General features: G+C 38.8%; 3 protein-coding genes across 4 annotated transcripts in view; 2 read left to right on the top strand and 1 right to left on the bottom strand.

The window, feature by feature from the left end:
* LOC118455421 (integrin alpha-M-like) overlaps positions 1 to 8000 on the top strand; it is a 30906-nt gene extending 22906 nt beyond the window's left edge. The window contains exons 19-30 of the mRNA XM_087845449.1: positions 4750 to 4823; positions 5211 to 5352; positions 5442 to 5540; positions 5642 to 5721; positions 5806 to 5892; positions 6015 to 6075; positions 6167 to 6265; positions 6618 to 6698; positions 6802 to 6912; positions 7057 to 7170; positions 7245 to 7370; positions 7465 to 8000. Of these exons, the coding sequence (XP_087701575.1) occupies positions 4750 to 4823; positions 5211 to 5352; positions 5442 to 5540; positions 5642 to 5721; positions 5806 to 5892; positions 6015 to 6075; positions 6167 to 6265; positions 6618 to 6698; positions 6802 to 6912; positions 7057 to 7170; positions 7245 to 7370; positions 7465 to 7569 (1179 nt within the window). The 3' untranslated portion in view covers positions 7570 to 8000. The remainder of the gene's footprint in view (positions 1 to 4749; positions 4824 to 5210; positions 5353 to 5441; positions 5541 to 5641; positions 5722 to 5805; positions 5893 to 6014; positions 6076 to 6166; positions 6266 to 6617; positions 6699 to 6801; positions 6913 to 7056; positions 7171 to 7244; positions 7371 to 7464) is intronic.
* A 2469-nt stretch (positions 8001 to 10469) lies between these two features.
* Positions 10470 to 11725, top strand: LOC148101755 (uncharacterized). Its single transcript, XM_087845182.1, has 2 exons — positions 10470 to 10792; positions 10957 to 11725. Exons 1-2 carry the CDS (start codon positions 10470 to 10472, stop codon positions 11723 to 11725), a joined length of 1092 nt encoding a protein of 363 aa, XP_087701308.1.
* Positions 11726 to 12034: 309 nt separating this feature from the next.
* On the bottom strand, positions 12035 to 18087 carry LOC118455355 (uncharacterized). Of its 2 annotated transcripts, XM_087845445.1 has the most exons (10): positions 17771 to 18087; positions 16377 to 16589; positions 15911 to 16046; positions 14900 to 15438; positions 14035 to 14351; positions 13732 to 13913; positions 13452 to 13624; positions 13273 to 13356; positions 12950 to 13164; positions 12035 to 12815 (listed from the first exon to the last, which is right to left on the bottom strand). In XM_087845445.1, exons 1-10 carry the CDS (start codon positions 18073 to 18075, stop codon positions 12559 to 12561), a joined length of 2421 nt encoding a protein of 806 aa, XP_087701571.1. In that variant the 5' UTR covers positions 18076 to 18087; the 3' UTR covers positions 12035 to 12558. The 2 variants fall into 2 exon arrangements, with proteins under 2 accessions (XP_087701571.1, XP_087701572.1); XM_087845446.1 differs by lacking the exon at positions 13273 to 13356.
* Positions 18088 to 27783: the final 9696 nt, after the last annotated feature.

The raw sequence follows: 27783 nt of genomic DNA, 5'->3' as shown, positions 1-27783 counted from the left end.
ACTATCCACAACTCTACACACTAACTATACAAGACAACACATTAACTACAAACAAACGTCACAAATCTCTCACATCTCAAAACTCGCTCTCTCTCTTTTTCTGTTGTCTTTCTCTCTCTCTCTCTCTCTCTCGCCGTCACTCCTAAAACATCTGTTTTTTGTTTTGTTTTGGGTTTTTTGCTCATAAGCAGAGAGCGCTTGCTAGCGCTGTCCTTAGACAGTAAACGTGACAAAACTATTCAGGAAAAAACGCCGCGTATACATTGTTTATCATGACTCTTTAAATTTAAAAACTGGTATATATCACCTTGTTGCTTTGTCTTTAAGTGGTCATGTGATTGGCTTACCACGACTACTTTATTCTTCCTCAGTCAAACAGCAGCACTCATGCGATTGTTTTGCCCCCTTAGCTCCAGGTGTTGTGCCAAAAAGTGATTGTCGGCCAGAAAGTGATTGCCATCAGCGGGAGCGCGCACAGCTGCTTAAAGCTGTAGCTTTAAGCAGATTGCTTACAGCTACTTCCATGCAACTGATATAAGATGCGGTAAGCTGAACACAGCTTCAACCGTCTGTTTGTTGAAAAAATGTAATGCGGTCGCACTGCATTTTCTTGTTAGTAATGGTAACGGCGTGGGAACGATAGGAATAGTAATTAGTTAGATTACTCGTTACTGAAAAAAGTAACGCCGTTACTTGTAACGCCGTTCTTCCCATCACTCTTAATCACAACGTCCTAATTCACCCACTTCTTAGAAAAAAACAACAGCAATAGGGGGTGACTTTTATTGTTCTGCACAGCCTTGTGCAGTGGTATCTTCCTGCATACAAGCTGTACCACGAACTATACAGTTTTCTACTTTTACCTTTACTTTCTCTACTCTACTTTTGCCACTGATGCGAACTTATGTGGTTCTCACCTGCTTCAACAGTAGCAGCAAATTTGAACTCTTACAAATTGAACAAATTCAAAATACACAAACCTTCACCTTATTAAAAGTGCTTCTGTCTAAGATCAGTTTCTTGGCTGTGCAGGGGACTAAGATGTTTTCCAGAAGTGGATGAAGAATATTAACAAAAATGTTGTTCCTGGTATAAAGTACCACTATTGTGATTGATGCTTGTTTTATTTTTGAATGCGGGTGGTATGAAGGCAACCCGTCTACCTGCAGAGAATGTTTGCAGAGTTCTCAATGACTTGATATCACAGTTACAAATCTTCTAAATATTACTGTCTCTTATATTTTTTGTATATTTAAAAAAAAAAAGTTCATCTGTCAAAACAAATACCAACCAAAATATCAAAAAGCATTATGTCAGTTCCATACATTATTATTTATTATCACTTTATTAGTGAATTTTCTAAATTGTAAATTACCATTACTTTTATTATGTGATGAAATAACAATCTCTGTGGTACCATTTGTCAACACATCTATCATATTGTTCCTGTGAGAACTGTAAATACATGTAGTATAGCACCTTGGAGAAACAGCGAAAAGATAACAATGACAAAAAGAATCTGCCAGGGAGAAAATATAGCAACAATAAACTACAAATTAAATGAGATCTATAAAAACACACTTCACTACTACAGCAATGATATAAAATTTGCCAGACAATCCTACATCTCTCAACTGTTTAACAGTGATCAGTCTGCTTTTTTTATTTTTCTTTCTCCCATCAATAAATCAAAGGATGAACAACTTCATCCTTCCAAAACGAGACCAAGTGAATCTTTACACAAATAAATTTATCAACTTTGCTTCTTACTTACTCCAGAATAACATTTCTAATATTAGAGTTAACCTCTTAGACTCTTATAGGAATTTACCAAATAGTGTTGGAATTAAAAAGAATTTAGTGATTTGGATTCCATTATCAGTGTCATCGATTCAGTTCCATATCGATTCACATTGCGGTCTCATTGGTACTGACTCTGTCATGTGTCAATGTGTGACAGGTAGAGGTCGGACCTAAATTGCAAACACGGTGACAGGAGTGAGCTCAGAACAGCTTTATTACTTGAGTTTGGGGAAGAAAACACAAAAATATCAAAAACTGAGCCTAAACAGAAGCCAATAACTTAGTGGTTACAAAACTGAATGAATAGAGCACACACACACTCACATAGGGAGAGAATGACAACAATGTGACAGTAATCATAGGGACAATAAATACACAGGAGGGGCTGAGAGGAGTCTAACTGACGAGAGACAGGAAGCAAAACTGAACACGAGACAAGGGACTATCAAAATAAGACAAGAAACGCATCACACTCAGAGACTTGAGACACACAAACTTGGCAGAGGGACAGAGTGAGAGAGCAGTGAGACATGACTGAAAGAGGACACAAGATTCACCTGAAACAACTACAAAGAGACCAGACAACCACAGAGACAAAGCACAGAGAAACATTTAAAGTTTCAAGTTTATTGTTATGTACAGAAACTTGAAATGTCTCTCTGTGCTTCCACATGACAGGGAATACAGATGAAGATAACCAACTGAGAAGATGGAACAAACACAAACAGAGAAAAAGTAGTACATACAGAGACAAAGGCTGACTACTCACTGAGACAAGACAAAGAGCAGGTGACACGAGAGGGGAACTAACAGTGATATGAAGTAAGGGCTAAGAATAAAAAACATAAAACTCAAAAGCATAAAGAATGACATTAAACTAGGAGGACTAATATTAGAACTAGAATCTAAATTATTCAGTCCAAATCCAAAAATAAACTCGTAACCACAAAAAGTCAAAATACATGGCCAAAAACTGGGATGCCCTTTGTTGTGATCAGTGTTGGGGTCATTACATTACAAAAGTAATGCCTGACACATGTTACAGGTACCGGGTGGCAGCACATGTAGGCAGCTATATATGTGTCCTGTAAACAGGAAAGAAATGATCTGACAGGGAGATGTGGCTTGCCGTTTCCTGAATACTCCGCCATTATGTATTCAAATTCACAATTATGCACTCCTTTTATTACTTTTACAGTATTACAACTGTGTATTTACTTATTCTTAACATAGCTCACACATTCTCCATATGTGTTACCAACTGTTACCAACTAGACTAAAGGGAATTAACACATCCCAATATCATAAACATGAACAATATTCTTGTAAGACTTGGTTCAAAATGAATTCCAACAAGACAAATCTATAAATCTCAAATAGTTTGAAAGAATGGTGTAATCAGCACCATCTTGACATGTGCACTGAATTCATGGAAACACTTTATGGCAGAAAACAAGATACTAAAACAATACAGAATATCGCAGAGCATAGGAGGTGTGCGACCCTGGATGTGATTGCTATTATATTCTATTTCGGGCACGATACGAACCTGTAAACAGGAAAGAAAGGATCAGACAGGGAGACGTGGCTTGCCGTTTCCTGAATACTCCACCATTATGAGAAAACAGCGCGGAGCATGCGCTTCAGGCTGCTAACAACAGGCCAAACCATGGTCTCACACTGCCACCTACTGTTACAAAAATGGATCGCCCGCTACAAATATCCCAGGGTAGTTACCAAGTTTCCTGGTAAAATTACTGTAGTTATTTAGGGCATTCCCAAATGGAAATATCACTTACATTGAAAGTAAAATTACTTAAATTAATTCACATAAATGTGATCACACATTAGTGGGTATCACACACATATTACAGATAACACTTAATTTCATGTTTCTCTGTAAAATGACCTGAAACCCCTCGCATTGCCATTAATTAATATAATCTATATGTCCACAGTCCCACACATGTTTACAAATTTCTTTGTTGATGAGGACACACATACAACCTTCCTGTTAGTATTTATGTATGAACACACAGCTGACAGGACAAGCAAAGACAAAAACCTTCAAAAAGAGAATTTCAAGCGATCGCCACTGTGATTCTACTTTAGAAACATGAACAGGTAGAAGCAGAGGCCGCAGCCTGAGTGCCTGTCAGTTTGTTACCTGTTAAACGTCAGGGTCTGGCTGCTGGCTGCTGGCTTGAGGTCGACATTCAGTCAGCTAACATAACTCTGGGTACTTGGCTAGCATAGCGTCAGCATGTTGTCTGTGCAGCTGATTGCAAAGAGCTGAAGTTGTGTTAGCAGCATAATGCAGTTGTTTCTGTTCCTGATGCACTTTACACTTTACCATCATGCTCTCATTCTTTATGAATAAAAGTACTGTCCATATCCATGCTGTAGACCACACCTTTATTTTTCTCCTGTGTCAAACAACTGAAACCAGCTGATTGGAACAGATGAGTGAAACTGAGGCAAGCAGTCGAACAGTTGGAGGGGATTCAAATTTTGGGAACCTTTCTTGATTCCCGCCCTTCATTGGCTCAATTGGTCAATTTAAAATCCTTTTGGTTCTTAAAACACTTGTTTTTTTTTTATCCTCCAGTATAACTGCTTCCCCAGTCTCTCAAAAAACCTCACATCAGATCAAGTGCAGCTTTTTGAACTGTTCCCACAATTAGATTAGAAGTGTGCTAAGGGGGGTTTCTGTTACTGTGGCTCTGTGTTTACATTCAAAACAGACTCAAAGTCCTTTTAATTTGTGCAGGGTTGCAGTTATTAACTGTGTTTTTTGTGTGTATATATTAACTTCTATTTTCTATCTTTGTAAAGTTTTATTTTGCCTGTAGACCTACATGTGATAGCACATTGGATCACCATAAAACCACTTTAGTGTTTAAATAATGTACAATGTGTACTTTTCCATTATGCCCTCTTCCACAGTTAGGGTTTGAGATCAACTGCGGCACTGACAACAAATGCGTTGATAACCTGAAAGTGGATTTCAACTTCACCAGGTGAGGCACAGTTACCAAACTTAAGCTTTGCATGTGAATCTTGTTTTCTTCAAATGTGTTATTATTTGCAAGCTGAATTTAATGTCACTTAACTTGTCTTTACATGACCATCATTAATATTTTTGAAAGTGATGACACTCAGTTGTTTTGTTTGTGCTAACAAGCAAATATTAGAATGTTAACTCAATAAAAAGGGATGAATGGTTTTTTTTTCTCACATTTAGCGCCAATATCTTAGCACAGCCAATTTTACCTTACTGTTTGAACAAAAAAAATAACATGGTTTATCAAAGTTCAAAGTACATCATATTTGATATACTCTGACATTGGTATGCTTGTAGTCTTGTCTTGTTTTACCTTGTTCTCATCCTCCTTAATACTCCACAGATCCTCAGAGGTTAAAGTGGGCATTGATGAGCTTTTGGATGTCACAGTCACAGTGGAGAACAGAGGAGAAAACTCGTACAACAGTCGTGTTATTCTCACGTACCCAGCTGGACTCTCCTACAGGAAGTTCACCATTCAGCAGGTAAAGCATCAGGATCAAGTCTGTATCAGTTCATCACTGATCTGCTGCTCTTCCAATGCATCCAGCAGTCATTTTATTTTCTAATAAAGGGAAGAATTGAATGCAACTCTTTGGACAGTGAAGATGGCTTATCACGAGGAAGGACAGACTGCACTATTGACAAGCCAATTTTCAAGAACAGAACTGAGGTTTGGGGGGAGAAGGGGTTGACCAAATGATCCATTCTCCCTTCTGCACAGTTTAGTAAAAACAGAAGTCATTCCAATCTGTCTTCTTCATTTGAATTTAGGTTTCCTTCATTGTCTCCTATGGGATTGAAACAGACAGTAAACTTGAGAGGAAGCTCTTTGTCACTGCAAATGCCACCAGGTACTGTTCATTTAGTCCAGGTGCACTTCATTTAAGCAATAACCTCACATATACGGTACAAATCATTTCATTTTTCCTTTTCAGTGGAAATCAGGAGCATTCCCCTACAAGTGAACTCTACAAAAAGAAATGGATTGATGTAAAATACAGCATTTTTATGACATTTGAAAGGTATGTGTTTTTCTGTTTTAACAAAAGCAAACCATTTAGAAATTAACAAATTATGATTTATTGATATTATTTATAATAACAGTTATTTAATGATTGAAATATTTTTGTCTAACTCCCCTCAGCTACCAGAGTTTCACGTTGGGGATAATTCATTTGCAAAAACCCATCCAACAATCAATCAAGGTACAAATCTGTATATATGTATTTTTTAAATTTCATTGTATGATTTAGACCTAACTGTAATGATTGGTTGTCCTCTTCTTTTCTTGTTTAGGTTAAAAATGATATCAGAGCGCTTAATTTCACTTTAGTGATCAGGGTTCCAGTGAAGCTTGGTGAAAAAGACATTTGGGTGGATTTGAGCAGCCTACAGGTAATATACTGTGGCGGGGCGTGGCCTGCGGTGCCGTGCAGAGGAGGCGGGCGCACCTGTACGGCATCCGCAATCACGCCTCGCCGACTTAAATATTGTACTGGGTCCTGTGGTGGTTGTTGTTGTTGTTATGTTGAGCTGGCAGCGGGAGAGCTGCAGCTCTGAGTGCGAATGTGCAGCAACCGTGAGGGATTAATAAAAAACTACCAAAATGCCACTGGGTCTGCCGTGGTCGTTTACATATACATTTCAGATGTTTTAGCTGCTGACTCCAAAAATGTTTCAAGCTTAGCTGTGGGATGGGCACATGTGGCAAAGTTAGGACCGTTCAAACAAAAAATGTAAATTTCAGATTCCAGACTGTCAGAGAGGAAATGATGAAGAATCAGATGTCAGAGATATTGTTCCAATTATACTAAAGAATAAAGTAGTGGTAAGTATGCCTCTGCACCTTGCTAGATGACAAAAATTCAGAAATTCACCTCACACTGGTTCACAGCTTTTGTTTCATTCAGTCTCTCTTAAATCACCCACAGGATTGCTCTGTAGCCAGGTGCAGAGTGTTCAAATGCAACACTTTCATAGAAAGACTGCAGAGTAGGACGTATGAAATCTCTGCCAACCTCAGTTTAGGATGGATAGAGCAGGTAGTTAATGGATAATTTTTGTTATGTTTGGATTAAAACTGTCACTTTGAACCATATTCTTTAGAAATGTCACATTCAATTAAAGAACACAAACTACATAAATTAAGCTTATCTCATTAGTTTTTTCTTTTTTTTTTCTCTTAGACTGGACTTGAGTCTACCAAGTTCCTCTTAACCAGTACAGCCAGTCTGGAGTATGACGATAACCAGTACTTCTACTTTTCAACAGGGTCCAACTACAATCCTCCTGTTTACAAGGTGATTGCACATTTTCTCCTGTTTGAAATGCACAAGCGTGGATTATTTTGACTTTCTATCACTTCATCTATCAGATTGAGACAGTGGTGGAGTTGTATCCTAAGCCAGATTTCATCAAGCCAGATTTCATCAAACCAATTGTCATAGGATCCCTGGGAGGGTTGGCTTTTTTGGTTGTACTCACGGCTGGGCTGTATAAGGTGAAACACTCTTCTTACTGTTTTTTGGTGGATTTCACAACTTCAAAAAGTTATTCCAGTTATTGTACTGTTATTTCATTTTTTTCACTGCTAGGCTGGATTTTTCAACAGTAATTATAAATGGACCCTCAATCAAGAAGAAGATGGCCCAGGTCCAGGAACTGATGAAGGTGCACCTACAGCAAACACATATTTGTAGATGTATATGCATCCTCCTGTTTTAGAAATGAACCTGCTTGATTCATATTAGAACAGACTGAATAAACAAAAAAACAACCTAACATCACTTCCTCACTCATTCATTCACTATCACCTCTAGCAGAGGTTCCCATCTGTTGTTCACGGTCCTGACAAAGGGGCACAAAGTGAACCTTACAACGTGAAAGTAAATTTCATTTTTGCAATAGACACACAAATATTTCTTTTTCAGGACCCTAAAACTTTTCAAATCATACCGTGTGAGCAGGACAGCACAATTGTGTACAAACAGATTAAATCTCACGCTGGTACCTGATGACAAGGCATAAGGAGCAGACACAGTATGTTGAGGGACCACTGTAGAAAAGGTTAGGAATTACCATCCTACGATACAATACATTCAGTAATTTTGCTTCATTGTAAGACTTCTTGCATGATATTCTGTGATTTGCGATTACCTGAGCTTTAAGGTGTATTTTTAAAGTAACTATTATTACTATTAAGAATCAAACTGCTTGTCTACAATTAGTTAAAAAGCTACTAAAGAACTGCTGTAATTGTGAAAACATTTACAATGTGAATGGCTTTGTTAAGAAATGAATTATGAAATATGTAACATGTATAAAAAATAAATTATATTATTCTTCTGTATTTATTATATGGAGGATGTGGGTAGAATTACATTTCATATGAACTCTTATCATTCTATCATATTAATTAGAAAAATAACAGCAGACATATAGAGCAGATATATTATTTTATAATTAGTTTACAGAAGACTAGCATCATATTAGAAATTAATGCTTTATAACAGTGGTTCTCAAACTGTGGTACGAGTACTGCTGGTGATACTTAGGCTCCCTGTAGTGGTACACGGGAAATCTCCCCCCAAAAAATTTAAGATTAAATAATAAACCATTGTGGAGGTATGCAAAGACAACACAAGAGTTCCCAAGGCTCTTCTCGGAGCCGGAGTCAACCAGAAAACATCGTGAGTCCTCTATAAAGAGCAGCCTTTCCTTATCGCCAGCGGTCGCGGCCGCTACAGAGTGCTGGCAGGCTCGTTCCCCTGGGCCTTAAAACTGCAAAGGCCACACGGCGCAGTCATGCTGATGGTAAAAACACAGCAGCACCTTGAGAGCAGTGTAATTCCCAGCGGGTGGACAGCGGCTCTAGCGAGGCCACCACAAGATGGTATTTCATGTCGTCGGTTGAAACACCATGAAGAGCAAAATGAGCTTCAACGTGCCCTCCATGAAGGGGGGTTGTGAAGCCAAAAATCCGGCACAGCAAAAAATTAAGACGTACAGCTCTGCTATCATTCCCGACATAAATGAAGACAGAAAACTAAACAGCAGTGACGTTTGTAGGGTTATTGAAGTTGGGCTAGCTGGTATCTAATGATGTGCTACGTGGTGGCTAGCTACATAGCTATGTTAGCATAACATAAACACAGTGAAACTGGAGGATGAACTTTTTTCCACTAGATAAAAGTTAACATGAGGGTCCCCAATGAGTAGGGACAAATATAACTGCATAGCAGGATGCTGTAAACCAGGGGTGTCCAAACTTTTTTCACTCAGGGCCACATACATAAAAATATAGGAGGGGCTGGACCACTTACTAGAAATTAGGTATATAACCTTAACTTTAGTGTATTAAAGTTAGAAAAATCTCTTAAAAGTGGTCAAATATGTTATATTGTTGAATATAATTAAAGACAAAACTATGAGGGGCCGTACAAGCCAAAATTCATTCTTTCACTCTCACATACATACATTCTTCTTTCACACACATATACTTTCACTCCCACATACATATATTATTTTGTCACGCACATGTATTGTCACTCTCACATACATATATTCTTCTTCCACACACATGTATTGTCACTCTCGCATACATATATTCTTCTTTCACACACATGTATTGTCACTCTCGCATACATATATTCTTCTTTCATGCACATGTATTGTCACTCTCACATACATATATTCTTCTTTCATGCACATGTATTGTCACTCTCACATACATACATATATTTTCACTCTCACATACATATATTGTCATCTCGCACACCTTTATTCTTATTTCATATCCATGTATATTCACTCTCACATAAATCCATTAATCTTCCTTTCACACACATGTATTCTATTTTTCTTAATGCTACATATTTTTATGCTGACATATATTTATTCTCCTTGCAGGTGCAGCCCTTTCTAGTCATATATATATACATACCCTTTACCTTTCAACACATATATATTTGTACTCCTATACTCATATATACATACAATCCCAGTGTTTATCCTTTACCCTTGCATACATACACTCTGACATTCACATCTGCATTTCCTAACACAGGAAGTTCATCCTTTAAGCAGGAAGTTATTCTTAAACCAGGAAATGTAATACACTTGGAGAACTTACTTGACATACCCAGACCTAAACCAGAAGAACCAAGCAATGAAGCTGTTCAAAGTCATCCTGCTTTCTTTGCTAGTATTGCAGTTAATTTGCCGAGTAAGTAGTAATGAAAATGACATTAGAACTTTTTTAAATAATGTATTAGAATGTTTGGAACAAATTCAAAGAGAAGCTACAGATTCTTTTGTTCGTCAGAGGCTCCATAGAGAACTTGGTGATCACATTCAAACCTTATCTGGAATTTTGTCCATCTCAAGATTTGTTGACGATGCAAGAAATAGAGAAGCAGTGAATACATTACGGTCCTTAAATGGATGGCTAATTTTTTTACTGACTGCTTATGAAACCAGACAAGGAACTACATCTGAGAACAGACTTGTCTTGCTACCTCCACCTCTCATGACTTGCTCTCAAGGTCGACCGCGATACAGCATTTCAAGAGAGCAAATATCTCATTTAGTATCTCTTGGAATGAACTGGCAAAGCATTGCAACATGCTTAGGGGTTAGCTCCCGTACTCTGTACAGGCACAGAGAGGACCTTGGCATTGAGCCACTGACTTATGCAACATTATCCGATGAAAACCTGAACAGGGTTGTTAGGGAAATTCTTCAGTATACCACAAATGCAGGTGAACGATATGTGCATGGCAGCTTGAGATCACGTGGGTTACGCATCCAAAGGTGGCGTGTAAGACAAAGTCTACAAGAAATTGACCCCTTTGGACGTTCCCTCAGAAGACGCAATGCAATACGTCGACGACTGTACAGTGTTCCTTTCCCCAATCAGTTATGGTGAGAAAATTCTAACAGAAAAACAGTCCTGATTCTAAGTCTATAGCGAAATGGATTATCTAAAGCAAAATAACTCATTGTTTTATTTACTCAAACTTGTGCATATCCTTGACCATGTCATAGTTTCCCCATACATAACTTATACTTATTTCATTTTTCTATAGGCATATAGATGGAAACCACAAACTTGTGAGATGGAGGATGGTGTTCCATGGCTGTGTGGATGGTTTCAGTAGAACCATCATCTACCTCGCGTGTTTAGATAACAACAGGGCATCAAGTGTTTTGTCACTGTTCATGGTTGGTGTTCAGAACTTTGGAATGCCATCCAGAGTGAGATGTGATCATGGACTAGAAAACACTGGTGTTGCCCGTTTCATGCTTTACAGGCAAGGACTGAACAGGCATAGTGTTATCACTGGCAGGTCTGTGCATAATCAAAGAATTGAGCGATTATGGGCAGAATTAAATCGAGTGGTCTCATATCATTTTGTTAATCTTTTCAATTTTATGGAGGAGCATGGTGTATTAGATTCACTTAATGAGCTCCATTTATTTTGTCTTCATTATATATATTTGCCACGTATTCAAAGAGCTGCCACAGAATTTCAGAACCAGTGGAATAACCATGGACTTTCAACACAAGGAGGGCAAACCCCTCTTCAGCTGTGGCAAAGGGGCATTATCAACAATGCAGGAATACATAACCCAAATATGAATGGTATTTGTGAAAATGACTTTGGTATTGATGAATGCAGACCACTGCCAGAGCTGGAGACAAACAATAATGTCGTTGTTCCATCAACTAACATTTCCATCAGTGACACCATGATGGTTATACTTCAACAGACCTTTGATCCATTTGAAGATGATGGCAATAATGGTATAGATTTATTTTGCAACCTTGTTCGTTTTCTTGAGAGACAATCCTAAAATATCAATAAGGCCTCTGGAGAAATTTCATTTACTGTAATTGTGGTTGTGCAGCTTAAAAATACAGTGCCAAAACTGTTGTTAGTTCAGTATTATTAGAAGTTTAGTCACAGCTTTAAATTTCAAGAATGCTACTATCAACCTTTACATGCATGTTGACGGTTTGTATACAATTTTAAAGAATTTATAAGTTGTATTATGTGAGTGTGTTGAGATTTTACAACCATGTTTTGTTTTAAAACACCTTGTTAAAAGAAAAAATAAATTTGTGCAACCACATTTTATTGAGGTTTTTGGTCATCACAATCACCAGATGTATTGTCTTGGAACAAGATGACTCAAACTGATAACATTAACATTAATACAGTCAGTAAATACATCAAACATGGATCACTGATCAAATAGAATAGAAGTGTCAGATAAACAATATTGAAGAACACCAGAGAATAAAAGCAACAAACAAGTACAAATCTAGAAAACAAAAATAATCACAATGCACATAAATTAATGCAATGAAAAAAAAAAACTGAATTGAATTATGTTAGTATATATAACTATTGTATACTTGTAGAACGGTACCCTGACAAGCAAAAAGACTTGAAGCAAATGAACATTTGTTAAAAGGTCAATGCAAAAACAGAGCCTCCAATCACAAAATAGGTGGGTGAAATATGAAATATGGCAACATAAAGTAAATTCAGCTTGGTCTCAAGTGTGTTAATTGGTGTTTTAGGTGGAACATTTTGAACCCCCCCTTAGAATTACTTAATGATTGACACTCATTAATTTAACTGAGTGCAAAGCTCAGATTAGCATACTAACCTGACCAGGAATTAAGCTATTCCAAAACCATGTGTATTACCTAATGCAAAGTCCATATTCTCCTGAAAGTCTTTGTAAGAGGTATGAAGTGGTAACTTTAAACAATTGATGCACGTGTTTGCAATGGGTAGTTTAGACATGGTTTGTGCATCAGGCTCTTGGTGAAGAAATTCAATGGACGGTTGTGGAGAGAAGCCAATTGGTGGAACAGTGTTGGCTCCAGTGGCAAAGGCAAGAATTGTCCCCAGCTTCTGTGTTCCGTCTTGATCTAAAGGAAAAGCAATACTGTCAAAAATGACATTAAAGACAAAAAACACCAAGCATTTCTACTTTTAACTGATTCAATGAAAAGATGCAACGCATTATAAATTGAACACACACTGCTTAAAACTCTAAATTTACCTTCTGCATCTGTTAGGTAGTCTCTCCAGAAACTAATGACAACTGCTTCAGCGTGCCTTTTATTGCTCCCAGCTGGAGAAAGGCGGATGGTAAAGAGGCTGTCAAGAAGGTCAGCTGTAAGCACTGAAGGTGACCAGCAGAGAAGGGTGCGAAAACTCTCTGGGTGAGCTTGGATTTTGTCCAGCACCTCAAGTGTCCGTAGTCCATCCTGAAATCTAAATGATAATCAGAATTACCTTTAAAATCACAAATCACATCAAAAATGAATGGATCCAAGAAGTATAATCTAAAACATATGAATTTATATATACAATAATTTTTACTTCAGATTATTCACATCATCAAAAGTGTATATCCCAAATCTGCATTTTTCATGTGATGCTGTCACCTTTGGAGGCATGGTGTACCTACACATAAAGAAATGTCACACAAAATTCCCAGAATACAAGGCAATCAGCAAGGGTTTGAGTTACTTATTGGACAACAATAAATACATACATACCTTTCAAATGGACCACGGACTCTGTGTATTACTTGGAACATGATAATGTCATGTATAAGCAGATCCTTGTCTTCCAGCCTCCGCAGCGGCCTCAGGCAGCCAGCATTGGCTAAGTATTCCTGAAGTGGCTCAGTTGCTACTATCAGATCTTCAAAGGATTTACACTCTTTAACCTTCAAATAAAAAAATAAAAAATTAATGGGCCCCAATTAATACATGGAGTAGAACGAAATGCACAAAATACTAAAACATTTTTCAACAACTGACAAATCAGTTTTACCCTTTTAATTTTTTCACGCAGGTCACTATCGGCAACATCTTCTAAAACTGGTTTAGCCAAATCTGGGCCATCAACAAGGCAAGAGAAGAGTGTTGGGGACAGAAAGCCTGCTGGTGGACCACCATGTACAAGGCTTACTGCAATGGCTCTGCCTGCAATGAAGTACCTGTCCTCCCTCATGGCTAGAAATAATGAAAAACATTACATGTCAATAGATGCATGAAAGCGCTTGACAAGAACTTCATAAAAATGATTTTTTTTATTGCATTACTCCAGGGATATCAGCCTAAAATCAATACATACCAGCACTATCAAGCGCCAAGTTCATTTTGCCTTCTTCACCCTCAAACATTGGAGACAGGGGCAAAGCTTCGATCAGAAGTCTTAGAAATTCTCTTCTTGGTCCACCCAAGTCAACAGCCTCTTCAGGTACTCCCATATCATCAGAAAACCTGACAGAAATTGTGTGGCATGGATCATATGTCGCTCGTTTAAAACCTCTAATTGCTCCATCCAGGACTGTTGATCTATTAATGTTGAACTTGCATTTCTTCTGTTGGTTTACTTTTGCAGAAAGTTCCTCCAAAATATCTTTCGCTGATACCAAACAACTTGAAGTCCTGTAGGATTAAAAAAAAGAAAAAGAAAAAAGAAAAAATATTGAAAAGAACATCAGCAAAAACATTCGCATACAAGGGCTACAAGGACATACAAAGTTTTGTCAAAATCAGAATCAGCATACTTTATTAATCCCTAAAGGAAATTATGATAATCATAAGCAAAATGTACAAAGGAGTATATTGCTCAGTGGCTTTTTATATTGTTTATATGTTTTGGAGAACTAGAAAGCACTAGAGCAAAGAAAAATAGTTTCAATGCACAATAAGTAAATAACAATAAGTAAATTTCATTTCATTGTCAGATAGGCTCTGTTAAAAATTCGCTGCCTATTTCAAATAAAATAAAATTTGCCAGCATTACAGCATTATCATTTGACTCTTTAGACATTCAAAAAACTGTTTTGTTAACAGCAAATATAAATATTATATATGCATATAAATATCTGAGGATGGATTACACTCCTTCACAACACTGGTTACAGAATTGGATTGCAACAAATATGGTGTGTTTAATTGGCTACTGTAAAACATTTGTATTTGAAACTAACCTTTCGCTCTGCAGGCTTGCTAGTATAGCCTGGTTAAGTTCCTCATCATCAGAAGACATGTCAGATAGTGGAGTCATGATTGAAAGGTAGTTATCGTAGTTTACAGATTGACTGTGTGTTGATGTAGAGGGTAATGCTGAACAATGATTCTCTGGATTCCTGGTCTGGTAGGGTGAGCTTGAGGTATTTTGGCACGTCAGGACCAGAACTGGATCACTTAAAGATGCAGATGATGAGGTAGAAGGCTGACTAGTGGAAGGGTAGATTTCCAATGAAGACACTGGTAACTGGCTGAAGGAAATGTTTGTTGAAGCGCTGCTGTACTTGTGTGAGATACTGCTTTCATGGGTCAAGGCAGGAGTTTCCGTTAATAATGTTCCATTACAAACTGATGAGGCAGGAGATTGCGTCGGAGCAGAGATTGGTTGGAAGGCAGCTGTTGAACTGGCAAAACTGTCTGAAGATGATGAGCGCAGCTGCCTTGATGAAACAGGGTTTTCTTCACAGTTTTCCTCACTGCTGTAGCTTGTAATATCATCCTTAGAAATAAAATAATAATTATAATAATTCACATATATTGAATTTGAACATTAAATACCATATATCCAACCTCTTCTGCTTATTCTTATCAGAGGTGGGGTGGTTGGAGCCTATCCCAGCTACCATAGGGTGAGAAATTTCGAGAGTTAATAGATCTTTCTCACAATTACTTTTACATACTAGGCAGACAAAATTGTAACACATCTCCTGAACAGCAGTAGTCTTACATTCTATAATTTACAAACAGTCCAGCAGAGCAGCTGTAAATTTAGTCAATACCAGAGCTTAGGATTAACATTTTAAAAAAGGAACTTTAACTTGGTATTATTCTATCCAACTACAAAAGGTGAAAGGCAAGTTTAAAAAGAACAGAGATGAGAAAGTTCAAATGTTGTTTATGCACCAATTTTTGGTCTTAATATTATTACTGTACAGTGCTATGTAGATTCATTCAAAAGTCAAATAACATACCAAAATTGGTTTTGATGGTCTGATGTATAGGGCTTTCGATTTATAAATTTTATGTATGAGATTTGCATCCAGCTCCTGTCCTGCTCGCAGTTTGGGCGCAATCAGTCTGTTGCCACAAGCCATCAGAAACTCCAGGCTGGAAAACAGTTAAGTTGTAAAATGTTTAAAATCCAAAACAGCAAAAATGTTCCAATAACTTTTTTAGAGATAATCTTGTTTTCCTCTTTGAATCAGACTTAAAACAGTAGTAACAGAAGTAAACTTTATACAAATGTCAAAAAAGTATGCCAAAAATGGAGTGTTCAAGAAAGGATAACTGATTTGGTTCTTTTAGTTTAGTTTACTGATTCATGTCTACCTGTTCTCTGACTTAAATTGTTATGTAAAGCTTTGAAATGCCTAGATATCGAAAAGACTACTGACAAAAGCTGTGTCGCATTAGGTTTCGACTGCCAGCACAACCTACCTTACACTAATAGAAAGTTTATCTCCAAAGGCGTCCCTTATTTGTTCAGAGACAGTTTTCTGGTCCCAGGATTTTTGGAATTCAAATCCATTCAATATATGCCCTTGTTCATGTAAATGTTGTTTTGTGCGATGCTTGACAACAACACTGCTTGATGGCCGTGGAAGAAGGATGACATCTTTGTTGAAAGTATCATGATAATGTGTCTTGGCCCTATAAAACAAAACAGAAACTATATTCAGATTTATGTATCCTTTGTTTTATTTAACTATCAGTTCCTTAAGAAAGTTGCTAATGTCACTTGGTAGTGACCAGCTTACACGTTAAACTGTTGCTAAGCTTTTATAAATAAAATAAAATGTTACACAGTTCATATTAAAAAAACAGTATCACAGCTAGCCATTTAGCCCACTTGAATATGTTTAAAGTTGCTCGTGTATGTAAGAGTTGAGTATAATAGCAAACGCAAATAACAGAAACATAATTTGAAAGAAAAAAATGCATAAAGTAATAGCATGCTTATAAATTGCCTTTGAAAAAAATGGAAAATGTACGTAAAATAGAAAATGTTTTGTGGTTTGACCATTTTAATTCACTGAAGCTTGAATTTAAAAAAAAAATATATATATATACACATATACATACACACATATACATATACACACACACATAGTACAATGAAAGAAAATCTAAATGCTCCAGTTCAACTACAGTGCGGCCCCCTCAATCACAAAAGCTCAAAAAATAAACTGCATAAGGAATTTTTTTACTGCTCTTTAAAATGAAATACACCTACAAAGAGGCATACAAAGAAACATTTGCTATTACTTTTTACTTTGAGTAAAGAACAAAAAAGACACCAATCATATTTCTTTTTTTCTTATTTCATACACTGTAGAAACTGGACTGAAGGCATGACTTGGCATCCATGTTTATCTACCTCTACAGTGGTACAGATATTGATCCACTCACAACACAGAGTTGGATTGATGTCTTCTAGCAAGATTAAAATTCTACCCCCCCCCCCCCCCCCCAAACAAAAAAAAAAACAAAATAAATAAATACAAAACTAAACAAAAATAACAAGAAAGTTAACCCAACCTTTTATTTAGCAGGCTAATGTAGCTACCACCTCCCACATTAATAAAGAAGATTTAATATAAAGTAATCTTAAAGTAAGCATCAACTTACACTCGGGTCACAAGTACAAACAGCCACTAATATTGAAATAAATGCGACGGTCTTTACTGTTTTTAATGTGGATGCTGCTGAATAAATTAGCTAGGGCTAAAATTTTATAAGGGTAACAAAGTGCGTTGCTAAATCAGCAAAGCACATTTCGTATTTTGTATTTCGCAGTTGTATAGTTAAGTGGCAAACTGTTTTGTTCTTACCTTTTCCTTGATCTGCAGTTCCAGTTGCCAAAGTGTTTCTGGGTCTGATATCGCAAAGACTGCCCCACTCCAGTCGAACTCCGTGTAGCTACTTGGCTCGTTGAAGCTACCCGGGTGTTAGCTGGTCTAAAAAGTTCCCTCATCTCACTTTCCACCGTGCTGTGGGTAACACTGGGTGCAGTTGAGGCAGTCCCATCTCGATCAAGTGACGAGGACAACGATGTGACCGTTTCAGGAGATGATAAAATATTTCTTAACAACCCGACAGCTTGCTGAAGAACTCGAGTTTCTTCTCCCCCCTCCATGCTGTCAGACACTTGAAAGTGACCCGCGCGTGCTTCTCAACCAATCACAGCGGTACAGGCACCCAGCCTTCCGTTTCCATTAAACTCCTTCCGTTTCCACTATACTCTTTCATTCACATACATTATTCTCTTGCATACATATATTTTCTTCAGACATGTATGCATTCTCTTCTTACATACATATATTATTTGCAAGACTAAAATGCATATTGAATGTATGTAAATGAGAGCAAAATGTAGGAATGCATAAATGAAAATATATGTATGTGAAAGAAGAATGTATGTATCTGAGAGTGAAAATATATGTATGTGAGAGTGGAAATATATGTGTGTGAAAGAAGAATGTATGTATCTGAGAGTGAAAATATATGTATGTAAGAGTGAAAATATATGTATGTGAGAGTGAAAATATATGTATGTGAGAGTAAAAATATATGTATGTGAGAGTAAAAATATATGTATGTGAGAGTGACAATACATGTGTGTGAAAGAAGAATGTATGTGTGTGAGAGTGAAAGAATGAATTTTGGCTTGTACGGCCCCTCATACAAAACTGCCTTCATCACAGCTTTCCATAAATTGATCTTTATTGATTTATTCAGAAAAAGCTTTGGTAGCTCATTCTCAGAACAGCAGCCTCAGATTTCTTCTTAGACGGAAGATTTACGGTACAGAGAAAAAACAATAAAGTGGAAAATGGGACGGGTACATTTCAAGCTTGTTATTTAAGTTATTAGGCTTAGCAACACACCTATTAACGTTCGCTTGAGACCGTTATCAACATTAACAGACTGAACTGGACTTAAAAACAGACTTAATAACTAATTTTAGTAAATTATTCTGGTGAGTATCAGCTGCGCCGGGTATGTAAATCGGGCCATCCAGCTGCGGTGCTGATCGTACGCCACTCGTGCCAAAAATCAGGACAAATGTCACTTGATCAAGGAGCAGATGTGCATCAGATGAGATCAGCTGATTTTGCGTGTGCCTGCGCTGTGCACAGCGGTGTGTACTCTGTGTGTTAACAAAATAAACGCATATAAGAAAGTGGTGTGCAAAAGCAGGGTAGTGACAGAATTGATGAGCATTATTGATATTTGAAGCATGTGTACCTGCACATTAACACACGGGTACTGCGGAATATATTTTTACTCACCTTTTTTTTTTTTTTTTTTTTTTTGCTGTCCCGTTTGGTTCTTTTGCCATCAGAATTATTGTCTAAAGGCGAAGAAAAATGCCCAACGGATTTACTTTACCAAATTGACCATCCCAGCCTTGCCGTAATGGTCTATTTGATTCACCTTTTATTTTTTTATTTTATTTATTTTTTTATTTTCACTTGCTAGATATGGGACAGACTTGAATGAGGAAAAGAAAAGGGAGAAAGGAAGAGGGGGAAGAACAGCGGAGAAAAGGGATGGGGATAAAGGGCAAAAAAACCCAAAAAACAACTAAATAAGCAGACAAAAAATAAATAAATAAATAAATAAATAAATAAATAAATATATATATATATATATATATATATATATATATATATATATATATATATATATATATATATATATATATATATATATATATATATCACCTGGATCACCTGTTGAGAAAGAAAAAAGAACACAAGCAGAAGAAAATGAGAGTAATACAATAAACAACATCACGATGATATATGGGAATATAACAGTAAATACTAAATATTAAACATTATTGTGCAGCACGTAATATCGACAGCGCACAGTGTGCTTTGAGGTAGGAGCCAAAAAGGGTGTAGTTTGTGTGTGTGAGCACCCGTGTGTACACCTGTGAGCATGGACATGCTTGTTTTTAAAAGGTTCCTTCATGTAATGATCTGCTAGAGGGAGCCACAGCCCTGTCCTCCAGGGCATGAAGCAGGTATGGAGGAGATCAAGACTCCAGACATCCAGAGGCCCCCAGAACACAAGAGACCAAGAAAGACCAACAGAGGGGCAGCTGCGCCACTATCCCAGAAAGAGCTGAGGAGAGTCCCAGATGAGGGGTCACTCAGCAGCCGCGGAGCAGAAGCCAGGGGGGGTTGCAGTGAAGTGCCTGAGAGCTCCGCCGGCAGCCAGCTGTGCCAGAGTGACCGAGCCCCAGGCCAAGAGGCGGAGGGCACCCCACCCCCGAAGTGGCCTGAGCGAGCCCCAGGCTCCAGGCCCCGATAAGCAGCCACGAAGGAGTGAGCCGGTGTGTACCTGGGCGCCCATCCCCGGACAGAACCACCAACACACCGATGTCTGAGGGCGTCTGCCACTTGCAGGGGAAGTGGTGGGGGGAGATAAGCCTCCATACCTTAGATGTCCTGTGATGTCCCCAGAGAGGTGGCGTCTGATACCCAACCTGACATATAGACACAGACATACAGGCACACACAGAAACAAACATCCATTCCCACCCTCATGCTCTCATATGCAATTACTCAACACTCAACCAACGTGGAGACAGACATAGAGAGACACTGTACACACAATCACAATCCCCAAGCGTACTCTAAGAACCGGGTCTAGGTACCCTTGCCCCTGGAGGGGGAAACTGCACCCAGACCCAGGTGGTGTTACCCTTTTCCCTGCGGTGGGGAGAAGCAGACCGCCCTGACTCCGCAGCAGCAGGGAGGCCCCACACTCCAGACCCCAGTCGGACGGCCAACTCCTCCTCCTGGCCCCCCGCTCCAGCAGGTCACAGAGAACGGGGGTGTGAGAAGACTCCAAACCTCCCTCCGCCCGCTCATATGTAGTGTTGATGCATGTGTGTTCTAAGGTGCATTTAAAACCGAGGAGGGCATGGAGCTACCTGCCAAAGAGCAGCAGGTAAGCGCATAGCCCCTCCTGATGGCCCTCAGTGTCTACGTGTATTTAAAATTGAGAGGTGGGCAACGACGCCAGGAGTGAGGTGTACACCCTGATGGTCTTTTGGAGTCCGTGTAGCGTGCCCACCCCCAAGATCCTATATGTATGTGTTATGAGAGTGTGAGTAATGTGAATGTCTAAGTTGTGAGATAAAATTGAGGCACATGCAGCCAGAAGGGGGGGGGATGCCTCCCCTGCACCCTGGTGACACACCTTTACCCCGGGCCAATTAAAAATGGCCCGCGCGCCGCAGGTGGCCCGCGGGCCGGAGTTTGGACACCCCTGCTGTAAACGGACCAAACTTCAGTCAGGGGAACAACTGCAATATAAGGTTAATCATTAATATACTGCTGCATGGGCTGGGCTGTAGTTACATCGTAAGGTTTTAAAATGAATAGTGGTAATAAAAACCAACAGAGGCCGACGGTGATCACTGCCTTTTTTTAGTGGCTTGTTCAGATTAAATAGAACAAAATAAAATGCATTAAAACATGTAAAAAAAAAAAATGCAACAGCAGTAATAAGCACAGAGTAGTTTGGACCTGGAAGCAGGTTTCATCAGATCATCACTTAAAGACCAGATATCCCACCTGCTCTAAATGTTTTAATGCAGTGCAGTTGTTATTATTATCACTCATCACATCCTGTTTATGACAGTTATAATATAAATATAATTCATATAAGAAATTAAATTGTCTTGCGTAAACTATATTTAGTGTTAAATAGACCTATACTACTGTACTTTAATGTTGGTTACAGTGGCGGTACCTTATGAGCCATATATTTTATGAGGTGGTACTCATTGTGAAAAGTTTGAGAATCATTGTTCTAAGCCATCTAAGGAACTTACATACATTCTCTCCTTAGACTAAGCCACTTAACGTTTGTGAAATTGGACCCCGATAACCCTATCCTGGGCAGGGCAAACTGTTCACTAGATTTTTCACTCATAGGGCTTTTTGAATTGATCTTTGTCTGGTCCCTCACCTACTACCAATTTCAATCAGCTTCTGACTATTAAAATAGTTTCTTAAATTATTTTTTTTTTAAAAATGCACTTGAAATAGTGTTTAACATCAAACTCAACTAAATACTGAATCATGTACCATTAACAAGCTCTGAAACTAAATGTAAGAGCCCAAATAATAAAAGAATTCATGAGGTCATTACATATACCTCCTTCGTAGCACACTGAGCCACAGGAATGTCCTAACACCTATACCAACTGAGCAAGCCAGCTTCTTCTGGCATTGCACCCTACAGACACAGACACCCTACAGAGAAAGCTGATTTCCATTGTTTATTTCCACAGCCAGAAGCGACTGGAGGATATGCTACATCCTTCTATTTTTAAAAAGGGGAACCACAATCCCAGTCTGTTAACACAGAGCCACTGTACCTCATCTATCATGTAATGTTGCAGACGGGTGTCAACCACCCCCTTCATCCCCAGGCTCAGCTTCCTCTTCACAAGACATGCCAGAGGGACTAAAGAGATCCACCACCCGAATATGTCCTATGTTACACAGTTCATATTAAAAAAACAGTATCACAGCTAGCCATTTAGCCCACTTGAATATGTTTAAAGTTGCTCGTGTATGTAAGAGTTGAGTATAATAGCAAACGCAAATAACAGAAACATAATTTGAAAGAAAAAAATGCATAAAGTAATAGCATGCTTATAAATTGCCTTTGAAAAAAATGGAAAATGTACGTAAAATAGAAAATGTTTTGTGGTTTGACCATTTTAATTCACTGAAGCTTGAATTTAAAAAAAAAATATATATATATACACATATACATACACACATATACATATACACACACACATAGTACAATGAAAGAAAATCTAAATGCTCCAGTTCAACTACAGTGCGGCCCCCTCAATCACAAAAGCTCAAAAAATAAACTGCATAAGGAATTTTTTTACTGCTCTTTAAAATGAAATACACCTACAAAGAGGCATACAAAGAAACATTTGCTATTACTTTTTACTTTGAGTAAAGAACAAAAAAGACACCAATCATATTTCTTTTTTTCTTATTTCATACACTGTAGAAACTGGACTGAAGGCATGACTTGGCATCCATGTTTATCTACCTCTACAGTGGTACAGATATTGATCCACTCACAACACAGAGTTGGATTGATGTCTTCTAGCAAGATTAAAATTCTACCCCCCCCCCCCCCCCCCCAAACAAAAAAAAAAACAAAATAAATAAATACAAAACTAAACAAAAATAACAAGAAAGTTAACCCAACCTTTTATTTAGCAGGCTAATGTAGCTACCACCTCCCACATTAATAAAGAAGATTTAATATAAAGTAATCTTAAAGTAAGCATCAACTTACACTCGGGTCACAAGTACAAACAGCCACTAATATTGAAATAAATGCGACGGTCTTTACTGTTTTTAATGTGGATGCTGCTGAATAAATTAGCTAGGGCTAAAATTTTATAAGGGTAACAAAGTGCGTTGCTAAATCAGCAAAGCACATTTCGTATTTTGTATTTCGCAGTTGTATAGTTAAGTGGCAAACTGTTTTGTTCTTACCTTTTCCTTGATCTGCAGTTCCAGTTGCCAAAGTGTTTCTGGGTCTGATATCGCAAAGACTGCCCCACTCCAGTCGAACTCCGTGTAGCTACTTGGCTCGTTGAAGCTACCCGGGTGTTAGCTGGTCTAAAAAGTTCCCTCATCTCACTTTCCACCGTGCTGTGGGTAACACTGGGTGCAGTTGAGGCAGTCCCATCTCGATCAAGTGACGAGGACAACGATGTGACCGTTTCAGGAGATGATAAAATATTTCTTAACAACCCGACAGCTTGCTGAAGAACTCGAGTTTCTTCTCCCCCCTCCATGCTGTCAGACACTTGAAAGTGACCCGCGCGTGCTTCTCAACCAATCACAGCGGTACAGGCACCCAGCCTTCCGTTTCCATTAAACTCCTTCCGTTTCCACTATACTCTTTCATTCACATACATTATTCTCTTGCATACATATATTTTCTTCAGACATGTATGCATTCTCTTCTTACATACATATATTATTTGCAAGACTAAAATGCATATTGAATGTATGTAAATGAGAGCAAAATGTAGGAATGCATAAATGAAAATATATGTATGTGAAAGAAGAATGTATGTATCTGAGAGTGAAAATATATGTATGTGAGAGTGGAAATATATGTGTGTGAAAGAAGAATGTATGTATCTGAGAGTGAAAATATATGTATGTAAGAGTGAAAATATATGTATGTGAGAGTGAAAATATATGTATGTGAGAGTAAAAATATATGTATGTGAGAGTAAAAATATATGTATGTGAGAGTGACAATACATGTGTGTGAAAGAAGAATGTATGTGTGTGAGAGTGAAAGAATGAATTTTGGCTTGTACGGCCCCTCATACAAAACTGCCTTCATCACAGCTTTCCATAAATTGATCTTTATTGATTTATTCAGAAAAAGCTTTGGTAGCTCATTCTCAGAACAGCAGCCTCAGATTTCTTCTTAGACGGAAGATTTACGGTACAGAGAAAAAACAATAAAGTGGAAAATGGGACGGGTACATTTCAAGCTTGTTATTTAAGTTATTAGGCTTAGCAACACACCTATTAACGTTCGCTTGAGACCGTTATCAACATTAACAGACTGAACTGGACTTAAAAACAGACTTAATAACTAATTTTAGTAAATTATTCTGGTGAGTATCAGCTGCGCCGGGTATGTAAATCGGGCCATCCAGCTGCGGTGCTGATCGTACGCCACTCGTGCCAAAAATCAGGACAAATGTCACTTGATCAAGGAGCAGATGTGCATCAGATGAGATCAGCTGATTTTGCGTGTGCCTGCGCTGTGCACAGCGGTGTGTACTCTGTGTGTTAACAAAATAAACGCATATAAGAAAGTGGTGTGCAAAAGCAGGGTAGTGACAGAATTGATGAGCATTATTGATATTTGAAGCATGTGTACCTGCACATTAACACACGGGTACTGCGGAATATATTTTTACTCACCTTTTTTTTTTTTTTTTTTTTTTTGCTGTCCCGTTTGGTTCTTTTGCCATCAGAATTATTGTCTAAAGGCGAAGAAAAATGCCCAACGGATTTACTTTACCAAATTGACCATCCCAGCCTTGCCGTAATGGTCTATTTGATTCACCTTTTATTTTTTTATTTTATTTATTTTTTTATTTTCACTTGCTAGATATGGGACAGACTTGAATGAGGAAAAGAAAAGGGAGAAAGGAAGAGGGGGAAGAACAGCGGAGAAAAGGGATGGGGATAAAGGGCAAAAAAACCCAAAAAACAACTAAATAAGCAGACAAAAAATAAATAAATAAATAAATAAATAAATAAATAAATATATATATATATATATATATATATATATATATATATATATATATATATATATATATATATATATATATATATATATCACCTGGATCACCTGTTGAGAAAGAAAAAAGAACACAAGCAGAAGAAAATGAGAGTAATACAATAAACAACATCACGATGATATATGGGAATATAACAGTAAATACTAAATATTAAACATTATTGTGCAGCACGTAATATCGACAGCGCACAGTGTGCTTTGAGGTAGGAGCCAAAAAGGGTGTAGTTTGTGTGTGTGAGCACCCGTGTGTACACCTGTGAGCATGGACATGCTTGTTTTTAAAAGGTTCCTTCATGTAATGATCTGCTAGAGGGAGCCACAGCCCTGTCCTCCAGGGCATGAAGCAGGTATGGAGGAGATCAAGACTCCAGACATCCAGAGGCCCCCAGAACACAAGAGACCAAGAAAGACCAACAGAGGGGCAGCTGCGCCACTATCCCAGAAAGAGCTGAGGAGAGTCCCAGATGAGGGGTCACTCAGCAGCCGCGGAGCAGAAGCCAGGGGGGGTTGCAGTGAAGTGCCTGAGAGCTCCGCCGGCAGCCAGCTGTGCCAGAGTGACCGAGCCCCAGGCCAAGAGGCGGAGGGCACCCCACCCCCGAAGTGGCCTGAGCGAGCCCCAGGCTCCAGGCCCCGATAAGCAGCCACGAAGGAGTGAGCCGGTGTGTACCTGGGCGCCCATCCCCGGACAGAACCACCAACACACCGATGTCTGAGGGCGTCTGCCACTTGCAGGGGAAGTGGTGGGGGGAGATAAGCCTCCATACCTTAGATGTCCTGTGATGTCCCCAGAGAGGTGGCGTCTGATACCCAACCTGACATATAGACACAGACATACAGGCACACACAGAAACAAACATCCATTCCCACCCTCATGCTCTCATATGCAATTACTCAACACTCAACCAACGTGGAGACAGACATAGAGAGACACTGTACACACAATCACAATCCCCAAGCGTACTCTAAGAACCGGGTCTAGGTACCCTTGCCCCTGGAGGGGGAAACTGCACCCAGACCCAGGTGGTGTTACCCTTTTCCCTGCGGTGGGGAGAAGCAGACCGCCCTGACTCCGCAGCAGCAGGGAGGCCCCACACTCCAGACCCCAGTCGGACGGCCAACTCCTCCTCCTGGCCCCCCGCTCCAGCAGGTCACAGAGAACGGGGGTGTGAGAAGACTCCAAACCTCCCTCCGCCCGCTCATATGTAGTGTTGATGCATGTGTGTTCTAAGGTGCATTTAAAACCGAGGAGGGCATGGAGCTACCTGCCAAAGAGCAGCAGGTAAGCGCATAGCCCCTCCTGATGGCCCTCAGTGTCTACGTGTATTTAAAATTGAGAGGTGGGCAACGACGCCAGGAGTGAGGTGTACACCCTGATGGTCTTTTGGAGTCCGTGTAGCGTGCCCACCCCCAAGATCCTATATGTATGTGTTATGAGAGTGTGAGTAATGTGAATGTCTAAGTTGTGAGATAAAATTGAGGCACATGCAGCCAGAAGGGGGGGGGATGCCTCCCCTGCACCCTGGTGACACACCTTTACCCCGGGCCAATTAAAAATGGCCCGCGCGCCGCAGGTGGCCCGCGGGCCGGAGTTTGGACACCCCTGCTGTAAACGGACCAAACTTCAGTCAGGGGAACAACTGCAATATAAGGTTAATCATTAATATACTGCTGCATGGGCTGGGCTGTAGTTACATCGTAAGGTTTTAAAATGAATAGTGGTAATAAAAACCAACAGAGGCCGACGGTGATCACTGCCTTTTTTTAGTGGCTTGTTCAGATTAAATAGAACAAAATAAAATGCATTAAAACATGTAAAAAAAAAAAATGCAACAGCAGTAATAAGCACAGAGTAGTTTGGACCTGGAAGCAGGTTTCATCAGATCATCACTTAAAGACCAGATATCCCACCTGCTCTAAATGTTTTAATGCAGTGCAGTTGTTATTATTATCACTCATCACATCCTGTTTATGACAGTTATAATATAAATATAATTCATATAAGAAATTAAATTGTCTTGCGTAAACTATATTTAGTGTTAAATAGACCTATACTACTGTACTTTAATGTTGGTTACAGTGGCGGTACCTTATGAGCCATATATTTTATGAGGTGGTACTCATTGTGAAAAGTTTGAGAATCATTGTTCTAAGCCATCTAAGGAACTTACATACATTCTCTCCTTAGACTAAGCCACTTAACGTTTGTGAAATTGGACCCCGATAACCCTATCCTGGGCAGGGCAAACTGTTCACTAGATTTTTCACTCATAGGGCTTTTTAAATTGATCTTTGTCTGGTCCCTCACCTACTACCAATTTCAATCAGCTTCTGACTATTAAAATAGTTTCTTAAATTATTTTTTTTTTAAAAATGCACTTGAAATAGTGTTTAACATCAAACTCAACTAAATACTGAATCATGTACCATTAACAAGCTCTGA

Source organism: Neolamprologus brichardi, chromosome 8 (assembly GCF_056152115.1).
Source record: "Neolamprologus brichardi isolate AB-2024 chromosome 8, ASM5615211v1, whole genome shotgun sequence".
Lineage (NCBI taxonomy): Eukaryota > Metazoa > Chordata > Actinopteri > Cichliformes > Cichlidae > Neolamprologus > Neolamprologus brichardi.
The sequence above is the reverse complement of the archived record's forward strand: the minus strand, read 5'-3'. Positions and strand labels throughout refer to the sequence as shown.

Coding starts and splice junctions, on each gene's coding strand:
- LOC148101755 (XM_087845182.1), top strand. CDS start 10,470: ATGAACTGGCAAAGCATTGCAACATGCTTAGGGGTTAGCTCCCGTACT. Junction 10,793..10,956: donor CCTTTCCCCAATCAGTTATG/GTGAGAAAATTC, acceptor ATTTTTCTATAG/GCATATAGATGGAAACCACA.
- LOC118455355 (XM_087845445.1), bottom strand. CDS start 18,075: ATGGAGGGGGGAGAAGAAACTCGAGTTCTTCAGCAAGCTGTCGGGTTG. Junction 15,439..15,910: donor GACCATCAAAACCAATTTTG/GTATGTTATTTG, acceptor TTTATTTCTAAG/GATGATATTACAAGCTACAG. Junction 13,357..13,451: donor GTCCGTGGTCCATTTGAAAG/GTATGTATGTAT, acceptor CTTTATGTGTAG/GTACACCATGCCTCCAAAGG.